This window comes from Crocodylus porosus, unplaced genomic scaffold, assembly GCF_001723895.1.
Source record: "Crocodylus porosus isolate Cpor-Errol unplaced genomic scaffold, CroPor_comp1, whole genome shotgun sequence".
In the NCBI taxonomy this organism is placed as follows: domain Eukaryota; kingdom Metazoa; phylum Chordata; order Crocodylia; family Crocodylidae; genus Crocodylus; species Crocodylus porosus.
The window spans coordinates 75979613-75996863 of NW_017728931.1; the positions used below are offsets into that span (position 1 = coordinate 75979613).

A 17251-nucleotide genomic window follows, 5' to 3' on the forward strand; every position below is an offset into this window, starting at 1 on the left:
TCTTCGACCGGCACCCGGGCGTCTTCGCCTACGTGCTCAACTACTACCGCACGGGCAAGCTGCACTGCCCGGCCGACGTGTGCGGGCCGCTCTTCGAGGAGGAGCTGGCCTTCTGGGGCATCGATGAGACGGACGTGGAGCCCTGCTGCTGGATGACCTACCGCCAGCACCGCGACGCCGAGGAGGCGCTCGACATCTTCGAGGCCCCCGACCTGCTCACGGGCGAGCCGCCCCCTGACGGCACCGACCGCGACGATGACCTGGCTGCCAAGCGCCTGGGCATCGAGGACGTGGGCGCTGCCACTGCTGCTGCCGCCACCGGTGCCCCCGATGCCAAGGGCGGGCGCTGGAAGCGGCTGCAGCCCCGCATGTGGGCACTCTTTGAGGACCCCTACTCCTCCCGGGCTGCCAGGGTAAGAGTCCTTAGCCTGCTCCCCTCCCTGCAGCGGGGCTCAACGGGGCGCCCGCTGGGTCCCTCGTCCCCTCAGGGTGGGCGTCTGGGGGGCAGGAATGTCGCCTATGCTGTTGGAGGGGATGCTTCATGGGTGAAGCTGTCATGGGCTGTTCTTGCCGGAGGGCCCTGCGGAGGTGGCTTCAAGGACAGCGGGAGTCAGCTGTAAGTACAAAAAAGTAAAAGCCCAGGGAAGGGCAGAAGACAGCGGGAGTCAGCCCGCTGTCCTCTGCCCTTCCCTGGGCTTTTGCTTTTTGGGGGTCCTCTAGCTCTGGAGGATGTATCATTATGGTAAGGGGCAGCAGGGGGTGATCCCAGTTGGCTTTAGTCACTGATTTCTGAGGCTGACTCTCCTGTGGGAGTGACCCTGGTTGGCTCTAGCCATTGGTTTCTGAAGGTGACTCTCCCCTGGGGGTGGGAGTCACTCCAGTTGGCTCTAGTCCCTGGTTTCTTAGGATAATCCTCCTCTCACCTCTGATTTAAGGAGGAGTTTTTTAAGGCTCCCCCTCCCCATTACATCTGATATGCCATTACCTGCTTAATTGTGCAGTCCATTTAGATTGGCTGCATGTGCAGACTAACTGTGATGCCTGAGAGAAGTCCAGCCAGCTGGGAAAGTGTGCTGGAACTTGTGTAATAACATCACAGTGGGTTTCCAGCTAGTTTTCATTGACATGTGTAGCCTGTGCCCAGGCTGGAGGTTTGAAGGTGCCCCCAGATGCTTTCTGCTGGTCAATGTGATCCTGAGGTTTGGCCCCTCCAACATGTGGCATTAGGCCTAATTAGGTCTCTGAAACTTTCCGCTTGGAAGCTCATCAGGGGCAAGGCTTGGAGAAAAAGAAAGGGAGGCTTCTCCAGGTCTAAAGGTTAAGTTTAGATTATGGTTTGTATGGATAGTTTGGATACAGATGATCCTGCCTCGTGTAGGGGGCTTGGACTAGATGATCTCTGGAGGTCCCTTCCAGCTCTGCTTCTTTCTGATTCTAAGTAAGTCAACAAAAACAGAAGCCTACAAGCCAACAGCCCTCATGCAGGACAGCAGCCCTGGTGTAACCATTGGGACAGGAAGGGATCCTACTAACACGTGTGCTTATGTTTGTAAACAGAAACTTGCTCTCACACTGTACTGAACAGGGTTTCTTCTAAGAGGTTCAAATCCTGTGAATGCTCACACCTGTGTTGAACTCTACTATCTCAGTAATGGAATTGACTTCAATCAGACTGCTCCTGTATAAAATTTAAGGGGGTGCGTAGGAGGTTTGCTGAATCATGTCTTTAGGGCTGATCCAGCTCCCATTGTAATTAACTGCTAAACTCTTCTGGACTCGAATGGAGTACGATCAGGTCCTTAGCAAGGACAGGACTGAAGTAGGAGATACAACTCTCTCAGCTGCTCAGAGGCCTTTTAGTTATTTTTCTTTGCTGATTGCTAGTACTCCCCAGGGTGTCCAAGACTGCAGCAATTCATTTATTCTGCCTGTGCAACTGACTTCAAATGATACTAAAATCGGAAGATCTTTAAGAATTAAAAAAAGCCAAAAAACTTTCAGAATCTATTTTTTTCCTGTTTAATGAGACACACGTGCATTGTTAACACCTCTGCTGCAGTTTAAAAATAGGGCATATTCTAAATATCTGACTAATATCAACCTGCCTCCAAATTCCATTGCAAAATATTTTCAGTATATTCGTCAGCTGCATTTTCCTAGTGATTGTGCTGACGGCACTGAATTAGTAGTTTTATCTTGTGGAGTTTTTTCCCAGCATTCTTTGCCAAAGAATCGATGACTAGGAAATAAAAGTTAAATGGGAGAAAACAGTGAAACATACAAGCCTGTTAATTACATGCATGTAATTAACCTGTAGCGTGGTGGTTACTTCAGGTATGTATTTGACCACCTTGGATTTCTCAGTAGTGTCTTTAAGCACTGAATTCTAAAGTGTCTGCCCTGACCAGAACACTTAATATTTTCGTATCGGTGGTTTGGTTGACACTAGTGGATATTTTGAATTTTTAAAATTGAACACAAATTTATGTTACTACTAACAAATCAATAGTGGCAGATTCGAATGCACTTATTTTTTCTGTAGATTTTGAAAACTAGTTTGGATCTTTTTGTACCTGGATTTGTTGTTGTAAACAGTCAGAAATAAGATCATACTCAGACCTATAACCTCACTATTTAAATTCAATGTTTTGCTTTTCCTCAAGTCTGCTGCTGTTTATGGTGATTTTTCTGATAGGGAGGTTCACTTTGCGTATTGGCAGTGACTTTTAAAGCAGAAAATAGATGTGTATTTGTAAGTGCTAATGAACATCTAATAATATTTTAAGTGATGGCATCTTTACTTTGGAACTGATGTATTGTTGCTGATTCAGACAGTATTTTCAAAACAAAATTATCACTTTGTGATTGTTCTGATTTTAATTGTACTTATTCTGTGTGTGAAATCAAAAGATGCACAGATTTATAAATGTAGTGGACACAATCTTGGTCCCAATGAATTGGATAGCAAAACTCCTGCTGATGTCACTGGGGATAAGGTTTTGTTTGGTCTCACCATGTAGATTTTTTGGCATGCCACTTATGCTAGATTGTAGAGACTATGCTTAGTGATAAGCTTCCAGAATACATATATGTTAATATATATAAAATCATCATTTTTAGGATTGCTGCCTAATTTACTTTCAACACATTCTGACCTATCAACTCCAACAATGATCCAAAGTGGATTTTAATTATTTTAGTAATAGGATAGTAATTAATATTTATGACTTGTGATTTCTTTGTCCCAAACCGTGATCTCTAAAAATAGAAGTTTTACAGAAATTCAAATATTCAAATATAGAAATTCAAAGTTGCCATGGTAATCTATTGTGGGGGGGGGGGGGGAGAGAGGGGGAGTATTCTAGCAAGGCCATCAAATGTTATTATATAAATAGTAAAAATAACTAGTTGGCAAAAGATGCACTTGTCTCTCTCCATGATTCCAAAAAAATCCTCAACTTCAACTTCAATTCTATTCATAAAAGATGGCTACAGATATTTATCTGTTTAATAAACTAATGAGTGGCCAAAGAATGACAAACCATTGAAATACCGTTTGAAATTCTGTAAGAATTTCCCCCTCTCCTAATGCTTGACTCCCTCCGTCCCTCCAGCCCATTATATTAGTAAAGGAAAAGACAAATAAGCAGTATTCTTCCTGCTACTTCATAAATATCACATATTTGTACTGTATTTCTTAACTTTTGCATGTGAAGGATAACTTTTTAAGAACTGCATTTAGGAAAAGTTCCATAGCTGCTTTCTGGTATAGTTCAGTTCTTGTTTTAGCAATGTCAAATTTCATAGAATAGAAATTGCTGAAGTTAAATAGCGCGGTAATCCTAAAACAGCCTTCTTTTGCTCCAGGCATAAGTAGTAGAGAAATCATTCACAAATTATTATTTAGCAAAATAATGTTATGCCTGTACAGAAAAATGTGCTAGGGTACTGGCATAAAAGAGAAAGCTTTGGGTAAGTGAGCAGAGCTCTTTGTTGTGCCTTGGTCTACCCATCTGTAAAACAGGTATTAATTTCAAATTATAAATGTGTTCTGAGGCTTAGTGTCTGTGAATCGCTTTTGCATCCTTAGAGGGCAATTGCTATATAAATGGGAAGTATTGATTGCAATCAAGAACAGCAAATTGCAAAGATAAATCTAAAAATAACGAAGTGAAAATATGAGAGTCATAATTAAGCTCTGTTTTGAAGGGGTACAAACAGAACCGTTCTTTGGGATTCATAAATGTTTTTGATTGGGACATATATAATTCCAAGAGGGACCTAGAAATGCCAAGTCTAGTCCTAGATTTCATGTTTAAATTTGAAAAGAAGTGTTCTTGTCCTTTTCCTTCTGAAAGACAGCTTCAAATATAATCAAGTATAAACAGTTCACTAATGTTTGTTATTGATATTCTCTCCCAAGGCAGTGGGTTATCCCTAGTTCCTACTAAAACCTTTCAGAAAAAGCTTTATATTTATTAACACCCAGGGCTCATACTCCTCACTTCTGATGAAACTTAATAAATCCATTTGCAGCTGTGGGGCAGTAGCTGCAAAGTCAGGTGGGTGAGCAGTGTGAAACTAGCATGGGCTAGTAGGCTAAACAAGGTACTGCATGTAAAACCCTTTGCGTTTTAACCCTAACCCCCTGTAGTTAGAATCAAGTCACATAACCCCTCTGCCATATTGGCTAGGACAGAAGTTACACGTAAACCAGTTTAAGTGATCAGAAACTGGCTTAAACCTGTAACAGAACAGAAGTTCAGTGGATACAAACCAATTTCAAAATGGCTGAAACTGGTTTAAGATAAACCTGGTTGAATGTACTATCAGACTCAACTGATTTAGGTCAAACTGGTTTATGAAACTTCTGTCCCAGACCCCTTCCCGGTTCAAAATAAATCAGAGTTCCCCAGCATTTTGCAGCCCTGGGCTGTTTGCTCCAGAGAGCAGGGCTGGCCCTGTCCCTCTGCTCCCTAGCCAGAGCAATGAGAACTGCCTCACTGGCAGGCTCATTTTCCCACCCTCGCTCCCTCCAGGCAAACCCTGTCTGGGGTCAGCGGCAGGGGCTACACTTCCCTTCCCCCAACCATGGAGCTGCCTTACCCTCCTTACTTAGTGCTGGATGTCACTGCAGACTCAAATCCCAGAAGCACCTGGAAGTAGGAAGAGGAAGTGATGAGCAACCTTGCAGAGTCTGGCTGTTGTGACTCTGGATTGCAAATCCCAGAGACCTTGGGGGCAGCAGGAAGAGGATATGAACACACGGCCCATGCTGGCTATGTGTGGGCATGTGGCTGCATTTCCTGAATCAGAAGAGAATGTCTGTTCATTTGCTTATTGGTTCAATCTTTGCATCTTAGACTAACCTGCAGAGACTGAATCAATTTAGCCTCAGGCTTTTTGATTGTCTGTTCTTAGCCATTATTGCTGTGTTACAGGTTGGGGAGCTAACATTCACCTGACTTACAAGGGACCAGTTTATAATAACTTATTGGTCATTTTTTGTTAAGTGCTAACATCAGACCTATGTACGTAAAAGCTCTAAGCACTTTGCTGTCTTGGCTTTGGATTCACCTGCGTACCTGTCCTTCACAAAATATTTTTGCAAACATTGGAATTCTTGCTGTGTTTCCGCACAAACAACTGCACAGGAGCTGTCTGAAGTGGGTGGGAATCATGAAGATTGTACTTTTTAAAATACTAAATCTGTCTTTTTCAAAGACTTGGTTGAATACACTTCTCCAAAATCCTTAAGCTGATCTTGAGGATTGTGTGCTGAAGATGTGAATCCAGTTATGTTTAGCAAGGTGAGAGAGGGAAAAAGTGTGGCTTTATAGACCACCTTCAGAATGCTGAAGCCAGTGACACTAAAGTAAACTGGATACTGTATTATTAAAGCATCATCGGAACTCTTTAATTTATGGATTAATCTAATTTTGGTTTCTAAATTGTGTCCCATAATAAGGTGACTGTATGCCCTAGGAATTGACTGGTTAATAATGCATGAGGCTTTTAAAATGTTAGTTCTGGAAGCAACACTGCTGGGATAGTCTGACTGGGACATGGTGAGAGAACAGAGGAAATATGACAGGTTTAAAAAAAGATTTTGCAAGAATACTTGCTTGCAAAGTAATGGTAAAAGATGAGGGCTTATGCACTTTCTTAAAAAGGAAAGAGGAAAACCCTTTCAAATCTCAAGTGCAAGTCATTACTGTTCATTTCTTCTCCTGCAACAGAAGCAGATGTAGCATCTGAAAATACTTTCCAAGGGCTGCTCAGTCGTATTGTCCCCTTCTGTCTGGAAATTATTACAGAAGTGTTCTAAAGAAATAGTAGTGGATCTTAAGAAACTGAAAGGGAGTTCCTTTTAATATCTTGGTAAGAAAAGTGGTAGGTTTTGGGGTTATTTTAAAATGGGAAACAATATGTTAGGTTAAATTAATTAGAACCAGTTATTCTGTTTGAAATATTTAGTCTGGTTGAAATATTTAGGGATGGTTGATGCTTTTAAAGCAACAGTAGGAATTGTACTTTATGAGAAGAAATGATGTGGCAGTACTACAGAGATGGGTATCCATTCCATATCTTTATATAGCTGCAGATGGACTAAATCATATTGTGGATGAGTTCTTAGCAGTTGTCTTTGGGAGTGCTGGCTGCTAGAAGGCTTAATTGATCAGTGTTACTTAATAAATCACCTGTTCAACAAAAACTATTTGGCTTACCTTGAGTGTAGATGGTATCTGCTCTACTGACATGTCAACAAGGTAAAATAAGAAAGATTTCTGCCTCCCTAACTTCTGCCTGTTTCTCTACAGCTGTTCTGCTTGCTGCTGCTACTGTTTCCATGGAAACAAGCCAGCTCCTGGCTTTCTTTTCCCATTGAAAACAGCCTTCTCTCTGCCACTTATTAATCTCAGAAAAACATTTTGCCATGGCTCTGACACAGATGCCACAGAGATGATTTGTGCTGCTGTTCCAGAGCTGGAGGCTAGCAGATTGGTGAAGTTGTTTTGCTGTGGCCTGTAAGGCACATGTTCAAGCACTGTTCTAGATTCATGCTGAAAGGTGCTGTTGGCCGAGTCAGCTGTAAGCAGGCACCTGATCTTTCCGGCTAGGGAGTCAAAGGTGGTAATAGTTATGTGGGGCACATCCCTACAAGTGGGAATGTGTGTTTTCCCCAGGCACAAACAGCAGTGGCACAATACGAGCTGCTGCTGCTTCTCCCTGGAGAATCCCCTGATGCATAGCATGTTGCCCCGAGTAGGGTAGAGGAGGCTGGGGCCAGCACCTTACCAGTGGTCCTGGGGCCCTCCAGGAACTGCTACTGCGGCAAACCTGCAGCAGTGAGCCTGACAGTCAGCTGCAGTGTGGCTCTGGCCAGCCAGGCTCTGGTTTTGGGCAGCACATGCTGCTGCCATGTGTGTTGCCTCACTTTTTTTAGGCACAGGGTTTTTTGACACTGGGATTTCCCAGTATCACCCCCTCTCATCCCCGCATTGCAAATCAGCAGTGTAGGGAATATCTGCATGTGGCATCGCAGATGGGTTTGTGGTGCTGCATATTGCTCATGAGCACTTTTCTGGATGTGCTCCTGCAAGTAACAGCTTGCACGCCATTACCTATCAAATATGGTGCTCTAGCCTAGTGGACTCTTGTGGTTTGTTCATCCTTTGTTTTTTGAAGAATATATGACATAATTCAGTTCTCAATTCTGGAATAATTCCTGTGGATCCATTATAGTCATTTTATTCTGAATTTGCACTGGTGTAAGTGGAAGCAGAAGTTAGTCTAAAATACATGCACTGCTATATGTGGCTGACGATAATCAAATATGAGATTTTTTTTCACTTGGGAAGTCTGTTGGACAACTTCCTTTTCTTCTATTAAAGTTAAAACAGAAAGGACCATCTCATATTTCGTTGGCTGTCATTTTTAAAGTTTTTTAAAAGCTACTGTGGGGAAGAGGACTCATTCTAATCAAGTAGCTGAAGAAGATTAAATTAGGAGGAAGAACTCATCAGTTCTGTCATGGATATAAAAGTTAAGTGTTGGCACAGTGTGCTTCAATGCATGGTCATAGGATTCAACCACTAGAAGACAACAGGGCAAAAGAAAGAATGTATTTGAAAACTGTTTAAGTCCTTTAGTTGCCTCAGACAAGCGTCTTACTGCAGGGTGAGGAACGCTGAGTAAAGATGCGTTCCAGTTTCTATTAGTATTGATCCATTTAAAAAAAAAAGCAAGGGGCAAATTGTTCTGAAATCCTAGATGAAGTTTCATACATTCGAAAAGACCTTAAGATATTTTAAAACAGATTTTTGTATACCATCTTTTTTTCTCTTCCCTCCTCCAGTTACAGTTGTCTATGGATTTCTCCCTGTTACTTCTTTCCCAAGCTGGGAGGGAGTGAGAGTAGGAAAGAGGGAAGATTTTTTTTTTTTTTCTTTTGATGGTTAAAAGTTATATAGCGCTTTATAAATTCAAAGTGCTGCACAGACATTTTAGAGAAGAGGCATACCTGGTTTTTTTTTTCCTACTGTCAAATGTCATTGCTGCTCCACCCATTAGTGAGATGCCCTTACTGTTTCCACTTTGGACTCCTCTCTTTATCAGTGAGGGTTGAGAAGGAGCCAGGGAGGAGCGCAAGGTGTCTTGAGGCAGAGGATGGGATGAACTCACTATTTTTAGCAGATAGTGCAGTTACCTCTCCTGTCCCCTTTACTTATCTCCTTTTCATATCTTGTTTCTGACAGGAACTTATTTATATGCATACAAGGATGTTTTGATTGTGTACTTTTAACAGGTAACAAAGAAGCTCTTGTGCAGCTATACAGAATAACCTTTCATTGAATATCTAATTAGTATATCAGTATATGAACTCTGGTACTGGCTATTTCCTTAAGTCCCCCTCGATGAAACCATGACCCCAAAGGTACAAAAAGGGGCAAAACCATGTTTTAAAATCCATGTTGACTAGTTTTGTTAACATCTTTTACAGCTCCAGCATAAGTGATTCCTTTTTCATGTGGAACAGCTATTGGCTTCAAAAAGAGTTTGACCCCAGTAAGGGCTGCATCATCATATCTTTTTATGGAGCAAATATAACTTAAAGCAATGGAAAAAATATACTGGTAAAACTCTGGAAATATGTACAAACTTGTTAACTTACAAATAAAAATACATTTTCATTGCACAGATTTTTCAGCAAGATGAACATTCAAGTACAATGGTGACTTGGTTTATTTACTTTACGACCATGAAAGGTTACTGAAGTTGCATAATAATGTCAAATACTCATACCAGAGACACTTGGAGTTGCTTGTATTTCTTGTAATTTTTCATTAAAATTAACTGGTAATTGGCAACTAAAATGATTCTGAAAGGATAACACTGTACTTAATTTCCTTCCATTAGAGTTCTGAAGCAACGGAAGTAGAGTTTCTGCTATTTATTTGCATCTTGTTCTGGAGAACCTTTGACCAAAATAATAACATTATACAAGATTACCAAATTATTCAGGTATATGCCATGATGGCATGTTTTTCTCCCTGCTTTTACATTTTCTGAATGCTTTGGAATGTCTCTGTGCATTTGGTCTTCATGTCAGCAGGTTAATTCAGTGTCTGTTCTTATCACAGAGGCAGTCTTCCACAGTCATCAGGGATTCCAGTTCAATAGCATGTTATATATACACTGCTCTGCTTCTGAGAGTTAACATTGGGATATTTCCTTATTTTTTAGGCTTCTTAAAAATTATTTTGAAAACTTGTTCTCTGACAGAGGTAGTTTTTTTGCTTTTTTCTGCAGGTTGTGTAGACTTGGATAGGTACCTACGTGTGTGTGTGTGTATGTATGGGTATGGTAAAATTGTAATTTCTTTAAACAAAGATTGATATTCTTCTACCCACCTGCAAAAAAAAAATTGTTGCTTAACTTGTAAGAGATGATTTCAGCAACTGGTAGCTAGTCACTGACTTTAAGATCACTTGAGCCTCTTTCTGTTTAAGTTTAATAGAGCAAGACTGACATCATTTTAAAGGATAGCATGATTAATACAAGTGCTTTTGTGCTGGTGGATGAATTGTATTTAATAGTTCATTGATATGCTCTGGGGAAAAGTGTTGTAATTGGATGAGAACAGTGACTCTTACCATGGTGTTGAATGCTGCAGACCAAATGATAATGTGACAATATTTATTAATAATGTACATGCTGTGTTTTACACAATATACTTTTTTTTCTTTATAATTGGTTAATTTAGTTCGAGTTGTATGCCTTTTTCATTACATTAGTCTATGGAATGCTGAACAATATACTTTTTTAATATGCTGCTTTTTTGAACAACTTGCTGAAGCATCTCTCATTGTTACTCTTTTAGAACTGTGTTAGTATGATTGGGTACCACATACCAACTATATAAACTATTGCTCTTAGTCCTTATTCTAATTGTTTTACTACAGAAACCGTTTCCATTCAGCTAGGATGCTTGTTCTGAATAGTAGTACTAGAATACTCTGAGGCTAATAGTTTGACTATGGTATAGGATTTTAAAGCAAAAGAAATGAGGTATCTCATTGAACTGCTGAGAGAATTGTTCAGTAGAGAATTACTTTGGGGAGCATATGATGTAGAAGTTAAATGTACTGGAAAAAAGATGATAAAGAAACAGTCTCTTAATATGATGTGTATATAATACAGTGATGGGGAATGTTGACTGGGATACTAATAATGTAACAGAGACTTCATCAGTGGCTGTTAGACTGAGACAGGATATTGAGGATGCTCAAAAGGGCACCAAACCCTTTGATCTAAAATAGATGGAAGATTAATTTCTTCCAATTATACTTTTATTTATCAGAATATAAATGTCTGCGAAATATATTAATCTCCTTTTCTATCTAGTGTAAGTTTAAATGACATCAAGCATATCACAATAAAAACTTGCTTAATCACAATTTTAGTTTTGAATTAGTAGTGAAAATTCTTAAGGGAGTATGTACAGGTCATTTTTAAGTAAACATACAGTGTACTTTGTTAAACCTCTGCTATTTTGCAGGTTAAAAGTTTTTCCACATTTTTAACATTTTAGATTTATAAATAAGTTGACTTATGGAATAATATTAAAGACTTTTTTTTTCAGGAAAGGGTTGTTTTCTAAAAATCATTCACACTTAGTTATATTTTAATCAGATTAGCAATGATTTTTCTAGCTGCTGGAAGCAGAGGCATTTGAAGTTTTTTGAGAATTGTGAGAGTTAGGAGATTGGAAAAAGATATATGAGATCATCTTGCCAGTTTCACTACTAGAGTGGGATTGTTCCCTACAGTAGATTTTTCTAATATTTCAACTGTTTTCTTCCTAAACTTGTGGAAAGAGAAAGGTAGATTTGTTTGTTTGGTTTTATTTTTCTTTTATCATTGATCTTCCATTCACATTTTGGAGTGGGATTTTTCCAGTATTTCACAGTGGTGTAGCAACTTGACCAGGTGCCTGAGTCACAGGGGGAGCAGCAACTTCCAGTTTCTACCATGCTGTAGGTGCAATGAAATAACTGCCAGTGGCAGCTCTTTTTTTGGCACTGCTTTTCTCCCTCTCCTCTGTGGCCCCGTCCACCCCCCTGGGCAAGTTGGCACCTGGGGCAGTTGCCCCAGTAGTCTTGCTCTAGTTATGCTACTGGTGCTTTAAGTTGTAGGAAGAGGTTGCCCACTTACCTTGGAATTTGGATGAAAAAGTACAACAGATTTCTAAGACAGTTGTAGGTGCAACCTTATTTGTATGCATGCACAATTTTAAATGAATGATTAAGTAGGGACCTGCCTAATTTGTGGCAGTTGTCTCTGGATTTCAGTCTTGGCACAGCACTAGTTGCCATGTTTTAATGGGTTGCACCAGGTGCCCCCACGCCTCTGGCCAGTGGACCCATAAGTCCTTCTCCTTCCCAGAGATGGATAGATGGCCCCCTTCTTCAGGAAGGGGTAGGACTTCTGGGGCCCCTTGGCCAAACAGAGGCATGGGGGCGGCCTGCTGTATCCCTCTGTGAACATCTCCCTCCCCTCCTCCTGCTTTAGGTAACCCAGGGCAGCTCCCTTTTTTTCTCCCCCCTCCCCTTCCACTTGCTGACTGTTTTCTCACTTCTTTGTGGTCCCAGTACTTTTTCACAAGGACTGGGCTTTTTCATGGGGGCGCTTCCAAATTTGCAGTTTCTGTCAAAATTGCAAAATCATGAATTTGGTAGATCTCTAATGATAAATCTCTGATTTGCCTGGCATTATTTATATGTTTAAGTGTGCTCCTGGACTGGGCCTGAGTAACGTATTTAAGTGGGAAGCTTGATACTCTCCTCCCTTACATTTCATGTTTTCAGATTTGTTTTAAATGAAGAGCATATATAGCAGTTAGGTGTCAAAGGATTTTTGGGTGAACTTCTGAGTTCGTTTGAAGGTAGGGTTTCATCCTAGGTATTCAAATATAGTCCATTATTCCCAGCAAGTTTGGCTGCATAACTAATGTTTTATATCAGATGAAATATTGTATAAACACTGGATCTCTTCATTCCTGGTTCAGTAGATTTTTATGGTGATTGTGCTTTGGGAAAATGTTGTATATCCTCTCAGTTTATATTGGCCTTTTTGGCAGCAGGACAAAGAGCTACTTTTATACCAGCTGCTAAGGTCGCCATATATCTGTCCTGCTTGCATGAAGTGGTAGTGTTGTTTAGCATTTATTTCGGGCAAAGGCAAATGAGGCTAAGGTGGCAATGACCCATGAAATCTCAACAAATCAGGTTTGATGCATTGCAGCTACAGGGTCTCCTTGGCTAGTCATTGCATATGTAAGCTGACGTGTAGGTGGCAGAACAAATGTAGGGAAGGGAAATTGTGGAACAATGATAGAAACTGGATGAGAGTGCTTTAGAATTGAGTGGTGGGCCAGGGGCTCTGCAGGCCATCACTCCCCTCCACGGATTTGGTGAGGGGGAGGTGGCTGCCAGTGTCAGAGGGGAAAGGAGAGAGCTTACTTATAGTAAGTTTCATCAATCACAGGGGAGGAGGTGGGAAAATAGCAGAGAGGGCAGTGGAGAAGATAAGCAAAAAAGGGCAGAGCTTGGATGAGTTGCTTGCCACTGATCCCCCCCCCCCCAGGATGCAGGCCAAAACAGTTCACTTCAGGGGCTGGATCTGGCATGTGCACTGTAGGTGGAACCCACTGATTTAGAATGAAAAGAGAAGTGTGATTTAGTCATTTTAGCTCATCGAAATAGAACTAAGTTCTCAAATTGTAAAAACAAGTAACACTGAGATATTTTGTATTATATTAGGCAACCTTTTATCAGTGATGCTCAGACTAAACAGAACATGTTGCATTGCTTTGAGTTGTATTCAACCTGTCCTTATACCTTTTATTTGGGCCTCCCTCACTTGCTTGGTTTTTTTTTTTTTGTTGTGTGTGTTTTTTTGTTTGTTTGTTTTGTTTTGTTTTTTAAGTGTCTAGTGTCTACAACAGAACAAAAGTGCAATGCATATAAACCAGCTTCAAAATGGCTGAAACTGGTTTGAGTTAAACCTGGTTGAATGTAGTATCAGACTTAACTGATTTGGGTCAAACCAGTTTATGCAATGTCTGTCCCAGACTCCTTCCTGGTTTATGTTAAACCAGAATTCCCCAGTATCCCAGATGCTTTGCAGCTCTGAGCTGGGCTATCTGCTCCAGAAAACAAGGCTGGCTTTGCCCCTCTACTCCCTAGCCAGTGCTTCAGTGGAGACTGCAGGCATAGCAGGTCTGCCTTGCTTCCCCTTTGCCACTTGCTGCTCAAGCAGGGATTCCTCCCTGCCTCCTGTGTCCCACAGTGCGAATTCCAGCCCCATGGACCCTAGGCATGTAGTATGCTAGCTAATGTTGTGAGGTATGTTTCAAATTTCACTGGGACAGGCAGACAGAACAGTGTCTACTTAGGGTTTTTTGGAGCTAATCAACAGGGCAGCTGGTAATGTCCCTCCATTTCTTCCTTGGAAAAAGCTGTTTAAGAAGAGCTCAAACTAATGAGAGAGACTTTTGTTTTGCTGATGGTCTGATAAACACTGTTATCAGCTTCCTGCTGGCTCCCATGCCTGTCAGGTTTGCAGACAGTGTGAAGAAGCAGGGAGAAGGAGATTGAAAAACTAAATATCATCAACAGATTCATGTACTGCACACCGAATTTTGCTTCAGAGTGCTAGCTGGATGCTTGGGTCTGGCAACATTTAGGTAAAAGGGTGGGCTTTTCTCTAAAAGCCTGGGAAGCTGCAGGCAGGTTGGGGGTTTAAACCCCTCCCTAATCAGTGTTGTGCTGAAGCTTGTGTCCACCCCTCCTCCTCAGTTCAGTACTATGGAAGGGAGGGGAGGGCTGCTTTAGCACCTCCCGGCTTCTAGCCTGAGCCACTCCAGGCACGTGTCTGCTTTCTCTCTGTCTAGAGAGAATGGCTGTGCAGCTGCAAACTGGCTGAACCGAGGCAGGTTAGACTAACCTGCAAATATTGAGTCAATCCAGACTTTCTGAATGTCTGTCTCTAGTCTCAAGGAGATGCTTTGCACTTTAGGAGAGGCTTTTCAGCAGCCTCCAGAGAGGCTGGGTGTGATATACTTATGTGCCCTGAAGTCTATATCCCTGCTTTATTAGAAAAGCATTATTGAATTTCTGAAGTCAAGCATTCAAACATTAAGGAAATGTGACAGTTAAAGTTATGTGAGCACACTCAGTATGTTTTTGTGTAGTTGGGCTTTAATTGCAATTGTATTATTATTATTATTATTATTATTATTATTTTTTTTTTTTACGAAACCCATGCTTCATGCAATTACAAGGTGAACCAGCCCTAAGATATAAATTGGGGTTGTGTCCAGCAAATTAATATTTATTTGTTGCAGAAGATATGTAGTGAGCACAGTAGGGAATTACAGGAAAAAGGGTTGTTTTTAAGGTTAAGGCAACTGAATGCTGCTCTAAAGAATTGGATTGTATTTCTGTCAATGCCACAGAATTTCTGTCCAATGCTAGGCAAGTAATTTAAACCACGTGCTTTTACAGAGGACTACAAATTTTTGTGTTCCTGACTTTGTGAATAGAAGACTTGAGACCCAAGGGGTCTGATTCATAGAAGTTTTGAATTCTGACATGTGTATGTGGAAACTTTTTTTTGAATACATAAAGAGCTGTATGATGCCCAATACTTAAAAAAGAAAAAATTGGGTGCTAGGTGTCTCCAATTTAGAACCCAAATTAGTGAATTATTTTTACCTTAATCTCTCCATGTCTCCATTCTCCCTCTGTAAAATGGGGGTAATTCCTCACAGTAGTGTGAAGATAAATGGAGGTGTCCAAGTGTTTGTGAAGCATTTTGGATTTTTATGGTACTTATCACTATGCTAATGAAAGAATCAGTATCTTTCGTCAGAGCAGGCTTTGAGTATTATGCCAAAACTAAAGAATAGGGTCACATACTGAACAATGTAGAAAAAGAAAATATTTAAGTCTGCTAATTAAGTAAATACCATAAATCCCATACGCTGTATGAGTCAAGCAGTGTGGAAAAATTGGATGTATATGTTCATATACATAAAGACTATAGTATGCTTTTTCCCTTTTGTGATATGTTATAAAGTTTTCCAACTTTGATTGCTTCACTTTTGTGAACTGTGTGTGTGTGCACGCATGCATGCTTAAGTTTTTGGGGAAAGAATCACCAAAAGAATAAAAAGCTTCAGTTTCTTCCGGTGCCACTGGCTTGCTTTCTCCCAGCCGCAGTCTCTGTTCTCGTCTGTCACCCAGTTACAGACTTCTTGCTCGACTAATCTAAGTTTTCTTCTTTCTTCTGCCTCCCACCAGACTCCAGTCCATTTTTTCTTCTCCCTGTCTCCCAGCTTCAGTTTCAAGTCTGCTTCCCGCTATGTTTGACTTTTGTCTCCTCTGCTTCTGAATTAGGTAGCTTTCTCCTCCAAACTTGAGGAACGTTGGCTCTTTTTCAATCAAGTAGAAGGCAGGGTAGATTTGCACCTTAGAGACTACCCAGAATGGATAGATATATCCTAAATCAGGTAGGTTCTTCCTCCAGGCTCTCAGAAGAGAGGCCTCCTGGGCCAATTCTAGTCCTTTGTGTCCAGTTTCCTGTGTTTGCAGGCTGCTCTTAGTTAGAAGTATCTGCAAAATTGCCACTTCAAACACGGATTCATGATGATGATGATGCACAATATCTGAAATACTAAAGACACCATATAATGTGCCACAGGTAAAAGCTGGAGAGAGGAGGACACTGCCAGTGTACTGCCACTTCAGTAGTTAATATACGATCAAAGGAAACTAAAAGGACTGTGCCTCATATCACAATACAGTCTGTGCCACCTAACCTAGGGAAGAATTCTCTCCTGGCCCCAAATTAGTGATTGGTTATGATCCTGAGCAGAACAACAACACTTTTGAGATGGGAATTCTTGGATTTTCTAGGTACTGAAAGGAGCATCAGTGAATTTCAGTAAAGCAGCTTCCCCCACCTTAGCGCTGGCCAAAATCCCAGCGCTTCAAAGGAAGATGGAGGATGGCAGAGGTCTCAGACGTTAGTAGCGTTCATGAAGAGGAGAATGCTGAAGAACGGGCTTCCTGCTCTTGGACCTAGACACAGAAACCCAAAGCTGCATTTGCTGAGGCAGCTTTGCTCAGCCGTCTACTAGACCAGGCCTGATGTGGGCAACATTTGCAGGGAATCCAGCTGGAAAAACTCTAGCAAATCTCTATTAAGTGAGTGTAAATTGCAGTCTTTCAAAGCTTTAACGGCTTAAAGCTTGGCCAAATTTTGGTGATTTATGGTTTGGCCACATTTTTAAGAGGATGGAAAAAAATATGTCCACTGAAAAATATTAAGTCGCTGGCCAAAAGCCGGGGAGAGGTGCAGGGAGAAGTTCAGCAGAATTTTTAGCATGGGTAAAATCGCATAATATTTTAGCTTCACTCATGAATGGCTGAAGTGTTTCTAAAAATACTTGGGATGTAAGATTTCAGCTCAGTTACATTCTGGTATTTAGAAGCAACTGAAAATGGGCTTAAAATGAAGAGTGTCAGGAAGTCATATTAAAAGGCAATGGTATCAGGGCCACCTAACGTATACAAAAGATATGTATTTTAATGCTCTCTATTTGATTTGCAGTTTGTCTCTTAAAGTTATGTTTCAGCTACTTTGCCATAAGGTGCATATGGCAGAGGCATCTGTATCGGTG

General features: G+C 41.0%; 1 protein-coding gene across 1 annotated transcript in view; it reads left to right on the plus strand.

Moving 5' to 3' along the window:
* Positions 1 to 17251, plus strand: part of KCNC2 (potassium voltage-gated channel subfamily C member 2) — a 176947-nt gene that overhangs the window by 804 nt on the left and 158892 nt on the right. Inside the window, 1 exon segment of the mRNA XM_019543202.1 lies at positions 1 to 413. This exon segment is cut by the window's left edge and continues 104 nt beyond it. Coding sequence (XP_019398747.1) covers positions 1 to 413 — 413 coding nt within the window.